Source organism: Brassica napus, chromosome A1 (assembly GCF_020379485.1).
Source record: "Brassica napus cultivar Da-Ae chromosome A1, Da-Ae, whole genome shotgun sequence".
NCBI lineage: Eukaryota > Viridiplantae > Streptophyta > Magnoliopsida > Brassicales > Brassicaceae > Brassica > Brassica napus.
This window is the reverse complement of record NC_063434.1, coordinates 22,404,422-22,419,882: the sequence shown is the minus strand read 5'-3', so window position 1 is coordinate 22,419,882 and position 15,461 is coordinate 22,404,422. Positions and strand designations below refer to the sequence as shown.

At 34.8% G+C, this 15,461-nt stretch overlaps 3 protein-coding genes across 3 annotated transcripts; 2 read left to right on the top strand and 1 right to left on the bottom strand.

Moving 5' to 3' along the window:
• The first annotated feature begins 553 nt into the window (after positions 1-553).
• On the top strand, positions 554-3,251 carry LOC106364933 (TPR repeat-containing thioredoxin TTL2-like). Its single transcript, XM_048738214.1, has 7 exons — positions 554-865; positions 934-1,004; positions 1,084-1,273; positions 1,359-1,552; positions 1,646-1,763; positions 1,845-2,037; positions 3,190-3,251. The coding sequence occupies exons 1-7, from the start codon at positions 554-556 to the stop codon at positions 3,249-3,251; spliced, it is 1,140 nt and encodes a 379-aa protein (XP_048594171.1).
• A 5,298-nt stretch (positions 3,252-8,549) lies between these two features.
• Positions 8,550-9,697, top strand: LOC125576611 (DNA-directed RNA polymerase IV subunit 7-like). Its single transcript, XM_048737053.1, has 2 exons — positions 8,550-8,709; positions 9,085-9,697. The coding sequence occupies exon 2, from the start codon at positions 9,108-9,110 to the stop codon at positions 9,633-9,635; it is 528 nt and encodes a 175-aa protein (XP_048593010.1). The 5' UTR covers positions 8,550-8,709; positions 9,085-9,107; the 3' UTR covers positions 9,636-9,697.
• LOC125576609 (putative calcium-transporting ATPase 13, plasma membrane-type) lies at positions 9,510-12,956 on the bottom strand. Its single transcript, XM_048737051.1, has 2 exons — positions 9,753-12,956; positions 9,510-9,648 (listed from the first exon to the last, which is right to left on the bottom strand). The coding sequence occupies exon 1, from the start codon at positions 12,827-12,829 to the stop codon at positions 9,776-9,778; it is 3,054 nt and encodes a 1,017-aa protein (XP_048593008.1). The 5' UTR covers positions 12,830-12,956; the 3' UTR covers positions 9,510-9,648; positions 9,753-9,775.
• Between the last annotated feature and the right edge of the window lie 2,505 nt (positions 12,957-15,461).

Here is a 15,461-nt window from a genome sequence, read left to right as displayed (position 1 = left end):
TAATAAGAGTAACATTTGGGCCTCAACTTTTCTCTTTAATGCTTGGGCTTAATTACATTATGTCATCAAATTAGGTTTAAGAAAAACCTTGACTTAAATTTTGTGGGTTATAAAACCCTAACCTTATGAATATGTGGAATACACGTAGTTCTAAATACACGCTAACAACGCACCCCAAGAAACAGACGAAGGGTCTTGTGTATTCTAGGGAAAGTTCCCATATTCTGCTTTCTTATTCGCGAAGAGGAGAAACTACAATGAAGTAAGTCAATTTTTATCTGAGATTTGTTGCAACTTTCGATATAACATGTACACCAACAAAAAAAGCTTCTATTGCTTATATAACCTAGCTAAACTCAATTTATGTGCTGACGAGACAACTTTCATAGATTTTGAGTTTGTTGAACAAACTAGTCTCGTAATGTTTTTCATTGCCGTAACTCTTTCTCTCTAGACCAAACGTAACAACTAAGTTTTCTTACCCTAAGGAAAAGTTTGGGATTCATGAGATCATTATCAGCAATCTTTCTTTTTGTAATCTTTCAGAGAGGTAATGTTGAAGCCCAACGAACTCGTACCCGAGATTGACAATGTTCCCGATAATACTCAAGACTCACTGAGTACGGAAGATAATAAGAATCATGATCTTGATCAAGAAAAACTCCTTTCCAGTGCACCAAATAGCTGTACCCATTGCAGCCATTTTGGTTGGTTACGTAGGATCTTCTCTCCTTCGAAGGCAACGTCTTCGCCTGCTCCTATTCCAGATCCAAAAATAATCAACTCTAGTGGGGAAAGAATGTTCAAGACATGGCGCGAGGCTTTGGAGCTCTATGATCGAGCAATAGAGCTCTCACCGAAGAATGTAACTTATCTCAGCAATCGAGCAGCTGCATTGTCGGGATTGGGGCGTATGGGGATGCTCTGAACCAGTGGGAAGAGGCCATAAAGCTGGATCCACAATCTGCAAAGGCTCGTCACGGTTTAGGCATGACTCTTCTTAGGTAAACTGATTTGCCTCTACATTTTTTATTTTCTGAAATAGATATTATATCTAATCATTTGTCTTTGATTCCGTTGCAGGTTAGGTCACGTCGATGAAGCGATGAAGCTTGTGGAGGAAGCATCATATAATAAATACGACTTGGAGTGGGTTAAACGAGTAAAAAGTAACTTGAACAATTGTATTTTTGCAAGAAGACGCTGTGAATGGAATAATGTTCTGAAGGAAATAAGTGCCCCGTTGATTCCAGAACCTCATGCGTGTCCTGAGGTAATTTTCACCAATAGTAAATAATATTTAAGTGAGAGACGACTCATGCGGATGAGAATGAAACACATTGTTTTGCTTATCTCAGCTAGATATGTGTAGAGTTGAAGCACTAGTAAAACTCAACCGGCTTGGTGAGGCTCATGCAGCACTAGTAGAAGCTGTCCCCAAATTAGAACCAATAGCAACCTCTTTCTCACTGCCGCAGAGTCGGTTTTTCGATATGATATGTAGAGCCTACATATTTTTTGTCAAATCACAAATAAATTTGGCACTAGAAAGGTGAGATTCATTATTGGACTTATTGATTGGTTACTTGTTTATTGTTATGTTGGATAAAAATAGTAAAGATGCTCATACAAAGAATTTTTACAGGTACAAAGATGCAGCTGAAGATGCAGCTAAAGCTTTAGAGATTGAGCCACATAACACTGAAGTTAAAATTCTCAAGAAAAATGTTGAATTGATTCAAAGGGCTCTGTCATCCAGCAAGGTGAAATATAGATATAGTGTGACTAATTAGTTTTGTTTTTTCCTTCCAATTGTTCTTACGCTTTTCCATGTGAAACTATAGCTGGAAAAATGGTCTGAAGCAGTGAGAGATTTTGAGATCGTACATCAGGCACTGCCATACGATAAAGTCATTGCTAAATATTTGTCTCAAGCTCAAGTTGCACTGAAGCAATCTCGCAGCGAAGTAGTTCTAAACATGGAATCTGGAGGTGATCTTAAGGAGATTTCTAGTCTTGAAGAATTTGTCCCGATAAGTCTGTCAAGATTATCTATTTTTAGAGTCAGAGAATTTTTTTTATTTAAGTATACTTAAACAGTAGAAAATTATTATGTTCTGCTAAATGTAAAAAAATTGTTTAGCGGGCTAGACTAAGCTTTTTATTTCCATTCTTTATTTTGTTCTTATTTTTACACGAGATTTTAAAGAAGACCAAAACTTAGGTTCACCCTCTAAATTCAATTCATCTTTTATTACCAATCAAAATGTCAGCTAGATTAATAATAAAATAGATTAGATTATATTAAAAAATCTTAAATAATTGAAAAGAAAATAATAACGCCAATTTTGATGACGCTGACGCCACTGACTAAACCCTAAATCATAAATTCTAAACTCTAAACCATAAATCTAAACCCTATAACTTAAATTCTAAACCCAAACCCTATTATACCTTAAACCCAAATCCTAAACACTAAACCCAAACTGTAAACCCTAAACCAAAACCCTAAAACCTAAATTCAAACCCTAGATCCTAAACTCAAACATAGACTCCAAAGTCAAACCTTAAACCCTAAAAGAACAACATCACCATTAACTTAAATCTTTAGGGTATAGGATTTGGGTTTAGGGTTTACGATTTGAGTTTAGGATCTAGAGATTGGATTTGGGTATATGGTTTGAGTTTAGAGTCTAGGGTTTGGGTTAAAGATTTAGAGTCTTGGATTTGGGTTTAGGATTTGGATTTTGGGTTTACGGTTTGGGTTTAGGATCTAGGATTTGGGTTTAGAATTTGGATTTACAATTTAGTTAGTGGCGTTAGCGTTATTAAAATTGGCGTCATTATTTTTTTTCAATTATTTCAGATTTATTTTAAAAAGATTATTCTATTTTATTATTAATCTAGATGACATTTTAATTGGTAATAAGAGGATGGGTAAATTTAAACGTTCACCCTTGAACCTAAGTTTTTTTATTTACAAAAACTATTTCTTAAGGATTATTGTTTAGGAGGTTGAGCAAAGCTTATTAAAACAAAACATAGCATTTTCGTAAATCCTAGTTATTGAGTAGGGATCTGAGTGCCGTTCATCCACCAACCAAATATTTCAGCTTCATCTTAAGCGAGTAACGCATAATGAACTGAAGTTGAACGAATGCAAAATTTCTTACGATTGTGGTTGCTAAGATTTAGGGACATTGGCGAATGTCCAGGTTCTTCTTGTTAGAGGATGGATGTATGGAATCTGAAATTTGAAGTGATTTGATTTTGGTGAGTTTTATATGATTTTAAGTGAATATTATAATTTGATGTGATTTTTGTTAAACAATTTTACTCTCATCTAAAATCATGGAATTTAGATATTTATTTTTATAACTAAGAAACATCTCTCAAACACTCTAAAAAATGACTTTTTGACGTAAAAAAAACATTCTAAAAAAATTAAAGCGTTCAAAAATCTCCAATTTAAATTTTGTTCAATAACAGTGGATAGAATGTTTTTAAAATCCTCGTTTAAATAACAGTGAATTTGTCATTTTAATACAAATCATCTGAAACTCTTAGCTGAATATATTGGTGAATTGCTTCTTGTTGTTGGATGATGTTAAAAGGAATTCTATTTTACAAAAGTTTAGGTTTTTGTTGTTGGAAAAGTTAAAATTTTGATTAAATAATTTTTATCAAAATTATTATTGTTGATTCTCCGATTTGATTGAGCTTGATTTATGGAATGTGATAGTTTGATTGTCTGGCTCGTAATCTGTCCTCCTTGTCCACGGTAGGTTTACATTACTCACTTAATCATTTTCCTCTGTTATCGATAAAATTCCATAGCTCCTTCAAACATTATTTCATTACACAGCCCTCTGATCAAATTCAAGTATTTTTATGAATCAGGATCAAACCCGCACTTAGTCATCTTGAAAAAGAGCTCAAAGATAGTGATTAGTTTTTTTTGATAAAAAGTGATTTTTCTTTATAAAATATGAATTTTAGTTTGTTTAACCGGTTTAAAATTTTCTGGTTAATTAAATTTTGAACTATTAATTTGGGAAGAAATAAATTTGAAATTGTGAAAAAATAAACATCAGGTAATATGTCATAATTTGATGTGAATCTGATGCCGCATGATAGTTCTTGTAACATAATTTTTTCATATTACAGTAAAAACTCTATAAATTAATACTCGATAAATTAATAATCTTTATAAGTTAATAAATTATACCGGTCCCAACTTGAGCCAGTTCAAAATTTGACACAAATCGATAAAATAATAAGATAATATTTTTTTGAAAAATTCTATGTAAATATATGGTCCCATTAAAATCATAAATTAATAATTTATATATATAAATATTTTATATAAGTAAAAACATATTATTATATTGTTTTTTTTATATTCTCAATGGAATTATCTTTATATTTTCTTAACAATTAATATATTTTTAATGAGATTTAGTAATATTATATCTAAAACCAAATTTAAGTTATATGCAATATATATTATATATACTAAATAAGTTTCAATATTATTAATTTATAGAGGTTCTACTGTACGTATAAATATTGTGCATTTAAGGGAAGAAAAATGAACTTCAGGATCGAATGCTGCTTCACTGTTTGAGCCCACCACGTTTGGGCCTAATTTTTGTCCTCCACAAAATTAGGTAAAACAACCTGACCTGTATTCTTTTCGTCACAAAACCCTAACCTTATAAATGTGTGGGACGCACGCTAACAACGCACCCCTGAAAACAGAGAGGAACGAAGAGTTTTGTGTTTTTTAAGGAAAGTTCCCAAATTCTGTTTTCTTATTCGTGACGAAGAGGAAGAACTACAATGAAGTAAGTCGATTGTGTTATCTTTGATTTGCTGCCGCTTTCAATTACTTTCTTTAATATTTACTCACACATAAAAAACTTATATTACTTATATAATTAACCTATGTGTTGAAGAGATAGTTTTAATGTTTTCATTGTCATAACTAGTTATAAAAGACTTCCTCTCTAATGTAAGATAAAAACCTAACTCTAATCACTATCTTTGAGCTCTAAAGAAAGCATGAGATCGTACGTTATCGGTTATCTTTCTTTTCGTAACCTTTCAGAGAGGTAATGTTGAAGCCAACGAACTCGTACCCGAGATTGACAATGTTCCCGATAATACTCAAGACTCACTGAGTACGGAAGATAATAAGAATCATGATCTTGATCAAGAAAAACTTCGTTCCCGTCCACCAAATCGCTGTGCCCGTCGCACCACTTTGGTTGGTTACGTAGGATCTTCTCTACTTCTAAGCCAACGTCTTCGCCTGCTCCTATTCCAGATCCAAAAAAATCAACTCTAGTGGGGAAAGAATGTTCAGCACATGGCGCTACAGGGAGGCTTTGGAGTTATATGATCGAGCAATAGAGCTCTCACCGAAGAATGTAACTTATCTCAGCAATCGAGCAGCTGCATTGTCGAGATTGGGGCGTATGGGGGAAGCTCTGAACCAGTGGGAAGAGGCCATAAAGCTGGATCCACAATCTGCAAAGGCTCGTCACGGTTTAGGCATGTCTCTTCTTAGGTAAACTGATTTGCTTCTACATTTTATTTATTTATTGAAAGAGATATTATATCTAATCATTTGAGTCTTTGACTCCGTTGCAGGTTAGGTCACATCGATGAAGCGATGAAGCTTGTGGAGGAAGCATCGTATAATAAATACGACTTGGAGAGGGTTAAACGAGTAAACAAAAACTTGAACAATTGTATTTTTGCAAGAAGATGCGGTGAATGGAATAATGTTTTGAGGGAAATAAGTGCTCCTTTGATTCCAGGAAGCTTATTACCTTATGCGTGGCCTGAGGTAATTTTCACCAAGAGTAATAATATTTTAAGTGAGAGACTCACAATGCGGATGCCCTGATGAGGATGAGAATTAAACACATTGTTTGGTTTGCTTATCTCACAACTGCAGCTAGCTATGTGTAGAGTTGAAGCACTAGTAAAACTCAGCCGGGTTGGTGAAGCTCACCAGACAGCACTAAACGCAGCTGCCCTCAAAGTTGAACCACTCCCCGCCTCTTTCTCACAGCCACAGACTCGGTTTTTCGGTATGCTATGTAGAGCCTACGCATATTTTGTCAAATCACAAATAAATTTTGCTCTAGTAAGGTGAGATTCTACACTTGTTGACTGGTTACTTATTTATCTTTATGTTGGATAAAGATGGGAAAGAGCTCATATAATGAATTCTTGCAGATACAAAGATGCAGCTGAAAATGCAGCCAAAGCTTTAGAGATCGAGCCACATAATACTGAAATTAAAATTTTCAAGAAAAATGTTGAATTGGTTCAAAGGGCTCTGTCTTCTAGCAAGGTAAAATATAGAGATAGTGTGACTAATTCGTTTTGTTTTTTCTTCCACTTGTTCTTAAGCTTTTTTTCATGTGAACTGTAGCTAGAAAAATGGGCTGAAGCAGTGAGAGATTATGAGATCTTACATCAGGCAATGCCATACGATAAAGTCATTGCTAAATCTTTGTCTCAAGCTCAAGTTGCACTGAAGCAATTTCGCAGCGAAGTAGTTCTAAACATGGAATCTGGAGGTGACGTTAAGGAGATTTCTAGTCTTGAAGAGTTAAAAGCTGCATTGGCTCGTCCTGATAAGTTTGTCAAGATTATCTATCTTTAGAGCCAGAGAATTTTCTTTATTAAGTATACTTTAATCGTAGAAAATTATTAGTTTTTATTTATTTATTTTTTTTTAAACAAGGTTTTACCGAAAAAAAAACAATTTCTTAAGGATTAAATTGTTTAGGAGGCCAGACTTTAGCAAAGGTTAATTAAAACAAAACAACGCATTTTTTCGCATTTTCTTAAATCCTTGTTATTGAGGATGGAATCGAGTGCGTTCATACAATACACTAAGCTAATTAATAGCTCAGTTCATGTTTTGCGTGTGATGAATTGATGTTGATTGATATGATTGTGGTTGCTAGGATTACATTGGCGAGTGTTGGAGGTTCTTATTGCGGATTGCTTCTTGTTGTTGGATGATGCGAAAAAGTTAATTCTATTTTTTCAAAAGGTTAGGTTTTTTTTTTTTGTTGGAAAAATAAAAGTCTTGATTAAATATAAATTAATATACACACGTTAATTTATTTTTTAAAATTACTATGTCCGATGTGATGATTGTGATGAAATTTGAACATTGTAATTTATATATGCCTCGAACCGAAAAACGTAAGTCTTGCTTACTAATATTTACTAGATTTTTCACCCGCACATTCGTGCGGATAAAATTTTATTTTATAAATATATAACAGATACCATCGCGAAACTTTAAAAGATATTTATATTTTAGTATTATATATTGTGTAAATCTATAATGTTATTGGTTATGTTTTTTATTCGATATTATTAATGTATAATGATTTGTTTTATATATTTTACTTTATTATTAATTGTTATTATATATTAATATATTTTCGAGTTTGCTAAAATAAATTCATAGTATGAAATAAAAAAATTTAGAATCTCCTTCATTTTTTCTAATTTTTACAGACTGAATACAATACATTTTAAAATTTTATTTAGTTATACTATAAAACTGATATTTTATTAGCATAATTTATATTTCTAGGTTATTTATTTTAGTATATTGTGGGATTTTATAAGTAAATACATTATAATAATACTATATTATTAATTATGAAATCAATCGCTGCATTAATTTAAAAATATTTTAAAATTTTATTAAAATTTTGTTAGTTTTTTTAATATATTTTGTTATAAGTAAAAATAAAATTTAAATTTACAGTTAAAATTTATTTATTAATATCTACATAATTTATAAGATTTTTTAGAAATGTTATATATTAAATAGATTAACTTAAATAGTCAAATAGATGTAATTGATGAAATAGACCTAGTATGATTTTTATGGTATTTCTTTTAATAAATTTTATTTTATTTTGTTTCATAATAAAAATTTTATTTAAATTAATGTATAATAGTATATATTATTAATTACGAAATTAATCAATGATATTACTTTTAATAAAAATATTTTAAATTTTTAGAAAGATTTTGTTAGATTTTTTCTCAACATTTTGTTATAACTAAAAATAAAATTTAAATTTACAGTTAAAATTGATTTATTATTAATATTTTTATATATTTTATATATTAATATAAATAATTAAATAAATGTAATTAATGAAATGGACCTAAATAATGCTAGTATGATTTTTTTATGGTAAATAAAAATGGTACTTCTCTTTTAATAGAGAAGATTTGTTTTTTGGGTTAATGATTTTGAGAGAAAAGCAAGGAGGTCGATCATTAATGTTTTATTTGAGACATGTTGAATGTGGAGGTCCTAGCCACCAAGAAACTGATCAAGCGACATTATCCAATTCTTTAAGTACCTTGGTTTTGCGTAGATTCTTTAACATACCTTCTCCTGCTGCGTCATTCTATGCAACATTGCAACACTTATGCATGAATCTTCCATTTTTTGTATTAATGGTCCTAGAAAGGCCTATTGACCCATTTATACTAATGGGCCTTTATATTTTGGAAACGAAAGGTCTCGTGTCATTTCGATACAGAGCTCTCGAACAGTTGGTCGATACTCTCGAAAGCGAAGAACTCTGTGTGTTTCTTGCCTGATCGCTCCGTTGTAGCTTCTGATCTTGTCTTTCCGGGAAAGCCAAGGTAGAAATTCTAAGATGTTTTGTTTTTTTCTAGTCAAATTTTCTGATAGACTCAGTCTAGGGTTTGTGAATACGTTCCAGAATACAGAGCTTGGCTAAGCTTACAGTTAAAAAAAGATGGTTAGATGTGGAAGCTTGTGTTTATTTGACTCTTGATCGTTTATTTGTTGAGTTTTATTCCTTGCATGTTCACATGAATGCAAACTGTTTGTTGAAATGTCTGAAAGAAAACTTGAAGAATACATTTTAACTTGATTACCCAAAAAAAGAAAGAAAAAAGAAACGCATAATATCTTTAATCAGAATGTGATTATTAGATTTGACTCGGCTTCTGTTAGAAATGTTTGAATGTTTGTTGTATTTGAATGTTTCACAGTTACAGTCTCTCTGGAAAGAAAAATGTTCATCAAAGTCAAACTGCCATCGAATGTCATGATACCAGCTGAAGCTATGGACCCCAACGGCCTCATGATCCAGAGAGCTGTTCTCATTCGCTTACTCGATGCCTTTGCTTCCAAGAAAGCAACCAAAGATCTCGGCTACTTCATAGCACTCAAAAACTTGGAGGAAATAGGCGAGGGAAGAATCAGGGAAACCACTGGCGAGATTATCTTCCCGGTGGTTTTCAGCGGAATCACCTTCAAGATGTTCAAAGGCGAGATCGTGCACGGTGTGGTTCGCCAGGTGCACAAGTCCGGTGTCTTCTTGAGATGTGGCCCTTGTGAAAACGTTTACTTATCACAGTATAAGATGCCTGGTTACGACTACATTGTGGAAGGAAACCCGTTGTTCATGAACCAGAACATGTCCCGGATTCAGATCGGTTCCACGGTTCGTTTCATTGTGCTTGATATCCAGTGGAAAGAGGCAGAGAAGGAGTTCATCGCTTTAGCCAGCCTCGAAGGAAACAATCTTGGCCCGTTCTAAAATAATTTGTAATCTGAATATATATAAATATAAATAAATAAATGAAACCTTTACAATGTTTATTCAAATCAAATAATTAAAAAAAGAAATTACTTAAAAAAAATAAAAAACATTTACAAAACAATTTTAGAGCTTGCTTCTCAAGATCTCTTCGTCCATTTCAGGTAGCTAAAGAAGTGCTTCTCCGGTACAGGAACAGACTTCACCAACCATCCGATCGGCCACGACGCAGCCGCTATAGCCAAGCAAACTCCCCACTGTCCCCAATTCAGCCTCTCAGTATCAGCAAACCTCTTGAGAAACTCAACCATCACAACCTGCAAGACCACAGTCACAACAATAATCCCAACGAAGAGCCTGTTCTTATGCAACCCTCTAAACACATTCTTCTTCTCAAGACTCCTCGCGTTAAACTCGTTGAACACTTGACACAACACAAATGTATTGAATATCAAAGTGTTCTTCACTCTCTCCGTCACGCCAAAGATCGACCTCCCTCGAAACTGAAGCACCAACAACACACTGATCTGATAAAACGCTTGAGCCAACAGATTCCTCCACATGACGTTTGTAATCAACGGAGCGGTTCGACCGACCGGTTTATTCTTCATTAAATCGTTAGTCGGTTTCTCTGTAGCTAAAGCCAACGCGCCGAGCGTGTCCATGATCAGATTCACCCACAGCAACTGAACCGCCGTCAACGGAACCTCTCCCGCGGAAACCGCCGCCACGAAGTTGATCACTAACGCCGCCACGTTGACGGTGAGCTGAAATTGAATGAACTTCTGGATGTTGTTGTAAACGCATCTCCCCCATTTCAAAACCGTCGCGACGGAGGCGAAGTTATCGTCGAGGATCACGATATCGGAGCTCTCCTTCGCCACCTCGGTTCCTTGGATCCCCATCGAGAGTCCGATATCCGCTTCTTTCAACGCCGGCGCGTCGTTCGTTCCGTCTCCCGTAACCGCCACGACGTGACCTAACTCTTTAAGGCATTTCACCATCAGGAGTTTATCGAACGGCGAGGATCTCGCCATCACTTTGATCCTCTCCACCTTCTCTAACCGTTGCTGCTGTGTGTAGCTTCGAAACGCCTCTCCTTCCAACACAGCGTCCTCGTTCGTTTCGTCTTCGGGTGTTAAGATCCCGCACTCTACCGCGATGGCTCTCGCCGTGAATATGTTGTCTCCGGTGATCATTTTGATGTTCACTCCGGCGAATTGGCAGTCCTCGACGGCTTTCTTGACTCCTGGCCTGCACGGATCTTTGATCCCCACGATTCCGAGTAAGCTCAGCTTCTCTTCTTTTAGCTTCTTCGTTTCTCCATCTTCCGAGTAAGCAAACGCGATGCAACGTAGGGATTTAGCTGCCATGGATTGAATGATATTCTCGAATTGAACCTTATCGTCTTCTTGAATCTCTCTCACGACTCCAGAACCGTCGTAGTATGTACAACACATAGCTAGAATCTTCTCAGCAGCTCCTTTCCAATGAACTGTCATCTCTCCTCTCTTCTTGATCAGTACACCACTTCTCTTCTTCTCCGAGTTAAAAGCTTCAACGTGAACAACCTCGTGTTCTCTAATCACTTCCTCCATATCCATCTTCAGTTCCCCAACCGCCCAGCTTAAGATCGCTTTCTCCGTCGGACTACCGGAGAATTCATACTCAGATGATGATCCTTTAGCCTTAAACACACTCCCTGTAGTGTTCATCGCGACTCCTTGATGAAACAACTCAACAACTTTCCTCGACAGAGTAGAAGAAGGAGAAGCTTTCCCTGATTCTAAACCGAACCAGGAATCGATTACCTTCATTTGGTTAAGCGTCAAAGTACCGGTTTTATCTGTACATATAGTAGTAGCAGAGCCCATTGTCTCACAAGCAGAGAGCTTCCTCACCATGGCTTGATCTTTCATCATTCTCTTCATCGAATATGCTAATGTTAATGTCACAGCTAACGGTAACCCTTCAGGTATCGCAACCACTATAATCGTAACCGCAGCCGCAACCATTTCAACAACCGCGTTCACGATCTCATCGCTTTTCGTATTCTTTCCGTTATACTCGCGTTTCCCGCTCTCGTCTTTAGTACTTCCCGTGAAGTAACGGATTAACAGAACAAGAAGAACCAAGAACGCTACGAGTAAACCGACTTTACCTATCGAAGAAGTAAGCTTGTCGAGGCGAGTCTGCAATGGAGTTTGCTCGTTTGTGTCGCGTGAGATGTGACTCATCATTTGTCCCCAAGCTGTGTTCATACCAACGGATGTAACCACCATTTTACCAAACCCATCAGCGACTTTAGTACCCGAGAACAAGAATGTGTTCCCGTTTAGATTAACCTCGACGTGATCGCTTTCTCCGGTCATGCTTGATTCGTCAACGTGTAACGAATGTCCTTCAACGAACACTCCATCCGCTGGAACCTGATCTCCGATGTTTAAACAAATGATGTCTCCAACGACGATGTCAAAGATCGAAATCTCTTGACGACGTCCGTTTCTAACGACATCGATCTTGATGTTGCTACTTACTTTGGAGAGTTTGTCGAACTGTCTGTTCTGTCTGAAGTTGCTGACCGCAGAGACAGCTACCACCAAGAAAACCGCTACGAATATGCTTCCTCCGTCGTACCATCCTTCTTTTAATCCGTGCTCTTTGATACCGAACCCGAGAGAGAGCGTTGCGCAACCGAGAAGGATGAGAATCGTGAGGTCTTTGAAAGCTTCGATCACGAAATGGATGAGGCTCTTCGATGGTGGTCTCGTGTAGGTGTTGGACCCGAACGTTGAACGCCTGCGTTGAATCTCGTCGGCTTCTTCGTTGATCCCTAGACGCGTGTTTGTCTTGAGAGCTGAGACTAAGCCTTTAGGGCCACCAAGAGACTCGAGTTTCTCTTGGTTCTTGTTCTTGACGAGATCGTTTAGCGTTTCTTGATCGATCTTGAAGTCTTTGTGATGATCTTGATGACGGTCGAGATCAATGGCGGTGTAGGAAAGGGAACGAGGAAACAAACCGGGTTTTCCGATGGCGTGTTTGGCGCAGTTGAGGAGAGTTCTTGAGCAGTAAATCTTGATGAATGCTACTTGCCATTTCTTGTTTGATTTGCTTAGGGTTTTGGGGAGTTCTAGAAGACACTCGACGCCCACCAAGTTGTTCTTCTCTGCATGGGAAGAAACGGTTGTTGACATGGGCTCTGGTATTGTTTAACCCGGAATTTTTAAACCGTAGAGAAGAAAAATTAATCAGAAACTGGAATTATTTTCTCTGTGAAAGCGATGGATTGAATATGAAGACAAAATCTGATGTAACAATGTCCATGCAACCTGTACTTTTTATAAGTTAGTTCACGAGTCGGTTTGTGATCCATCCACGAAGTTTCCTAGTAATACCAACGAAAGTTACCTTCACCAAATTGTTACCTAAAAACTCGTTCAATAAATTAATATTAAGACTTAAACTAAAAGAAATATTAAAGTAAATTTATATAATTAATACATTATATAGATTAGAATAACTGAAAGTAGATAAAGTTCAAAACTATTAAACATAAGCGTCGTTAATCAAATTAATTAATAACAATAAGTAAATAATTGAGAATAAACGATTTGGTCCACGGAGAAGTTTCCTAGTAACCGTTTAGAGTTTTTTCAGGGACACACGTGTTATCCACGAGCTTTACAGATAAAGGATCTGTTTCATGCATGACTAGTGTGGATGACCTGTTTTATGTAAACGTTACAGTCAACATGATATCATGTTGTCTTTATGATATATGATATTTTCACATTACTGGATATGCAGCATTGCGTAATCGCGTTTAGTCCGCGTTTAGGTTTAGTATCTAACATTCGTTTCAATAAAGAGAAAGTCGGCGCATTGGTATATCGACATGCCTACTTATACTGCACATATAAGATATGTATTCCCATGGTTAGCGTCTTAGCGATTAAGGAATTGATAATGATATTTAATTAATTCTCCAGAATATTTAATTTAGCATTTGTAGAGTTTGACCCGTGTGGAATTCGAATTCATCTCAAAGTTTGATAACGGCTATCTTAATTTGAGTTTAAATATAAGTGTCGTTGCATTTCATATGTGGATCACAAACTAAATTTAAAATGTTAAGAACCACGAAACTAGCGAATACATTCAATGATTTAATAGTGGCTTCCAGAAAATCACAATAAGGTGTCACATTTATATTAAAAACCATATTATGATACTGTTATATATACCGGTTTATTCTTGGTACGTACGTAATGTGCTTTAGTTTTGGTTCTCGCCTGTATTTTGTAGACATTTTTAAAATGTTTCTACAAATTTTCTCATAAAGCTATATCATATTTTTTTCTAGACCATAGATAGATTATAAAGATCTTATTTATCTTCTTTTTTTTTAATTATATTTTTAGATTTTGGATAATTCAATATTCTATTTAATCCTATAATTAAGAATTTTTTTATTAATATTTAGTTATATAATTTATGTTTTTAACTTCTTATATATAATTCATGTTTTAACTTTTTACTAAAAGATATTTTCAGATAACAATACAATATATACATAAATTATCTCTTTTTAAAATTATATTTTCATATTTTGGATAATTCTTATTATTATTAATTTTAATCAATTATCAAATCAAATAAATTAAAATTTTGTTTTTATTTTTTTAATTTAGTTATACATTTTATTCATTAAGGATATAAACGATATTAACCACTCAAACTTTTAACGTGAGAGCTCGATTCCAAAAATTTACTTCGCAAATAATAGTATAGAATACATTTTATTCATTAAGAATATAAACGATATTTATCACTCAAACTTTTAACGTGAGAGCTTGATTCCAAAAATTTACTTCGCAAATAATAGTATAGATATCCTCGTTAAATTTATGTATACGTTATATATTGTTCGTCAAGTACCAAAAACTAAAAAGAAATCAAAAGAAGAAATATTCTAAGTGATATATATTCTTTCAATTCAGTTAAAAAAAAGTTATATATATTATATATTCCCATATTTTGAAAAGATCGGCTAAAACGGAAAACGTACGTGAGAAAGATTTGTTGGAAAGTCGAAAGATATGATACTAAAGTTGGTAGATTGTGGCGGAATAGGGTTCCATTCCATGGCTTACTTATAGTTGAAGACATGTGTTTTGTTTAGCGCCAAAAAATTAACAACCTAATAAAATGTTCGGCTAAAACAAGGTTTGAAAGCTATCTTTTCACAAAATTAGCATTAAATAAATAGTTTTATGATATTAAGAAATATTTTGGAATCATACAAAATTATGTCCATTCGAGATATCAAGGTGGCCTAGTGGTTCCTTGAGATTCTCGCTGCCAGAGGTCGCATGTTCGATATTTTCGTGGTAGTAATATACCTTTCTAAATAAATCCTTAAGAATATTCTAGATATGGAACTTTTCGGGATGGGATTAATCATTATAAAAAGTTTACGCACAACAATTTATAAGAGAAAAAAGAAAAAAAGTTGAAACCCTCAAACTTCTCTCTAAAGTTCTCCGCTTCCGTTCTTCGTTTTGCTTGCGGTGGCTGGTTTCTCTGCGGTCACCGCGGGTCTTTAGTAACGATTTTGTTATCATCTCACCTAGCATGGGCAAAAAAAAACGGACCCAAAGAACTGAACCGGAACCAAACCAAAATATCTGAAATCGAAACCGGACCGAAATCCTCAAATACCCAAATTGTTCTTATATTTCTATATTAGAAATCATCGAACCGGAACCAGAACCGAACGTACCCGAATATCCGAAAAACAAGTTTTAGCTTTCTGATATAAGGTAA

Excerpts from the sequence above, each read along its gene's own strand:
- LOC125576609 (XM_048737051.1), bottom strand. The coding sequence starts at position 12,829 with ATGTCAACAACCGTTTCTTCCCATGCAGAGAAGAACAACTTGGTGGGC.
- LOC125576611 (XM_048737053.1), top strand. The coding sequence starts at position 9,108 with ATGTTCATCAAAGTCAAACTGCCATCGAATGTCATGATACCAGCTGAA.
- LOC106364933 (XM_048738214.1), top strand. The coding sequence starts at position 554 with ATGTTGAAGCCCAACGAACTCGTACCCGAGATTGACAATGTTCCCGAT. Across the intron at positions 866-933 it reads TAGAGCTCTCACCGAAGAAT|TGGGAAGAGGCCATAAAGCT; the intron begins GTAACTTATCTC and ends GCTCTGAACCAG. Across the intron at positions 2,038-3,189 it reads TGAAGAATTTGTCCCGATAA|ATTTAGGGACATTGGCGAAT; the intron begins GTCTGTCAAGAT and ends GTGGTTGCTAAG.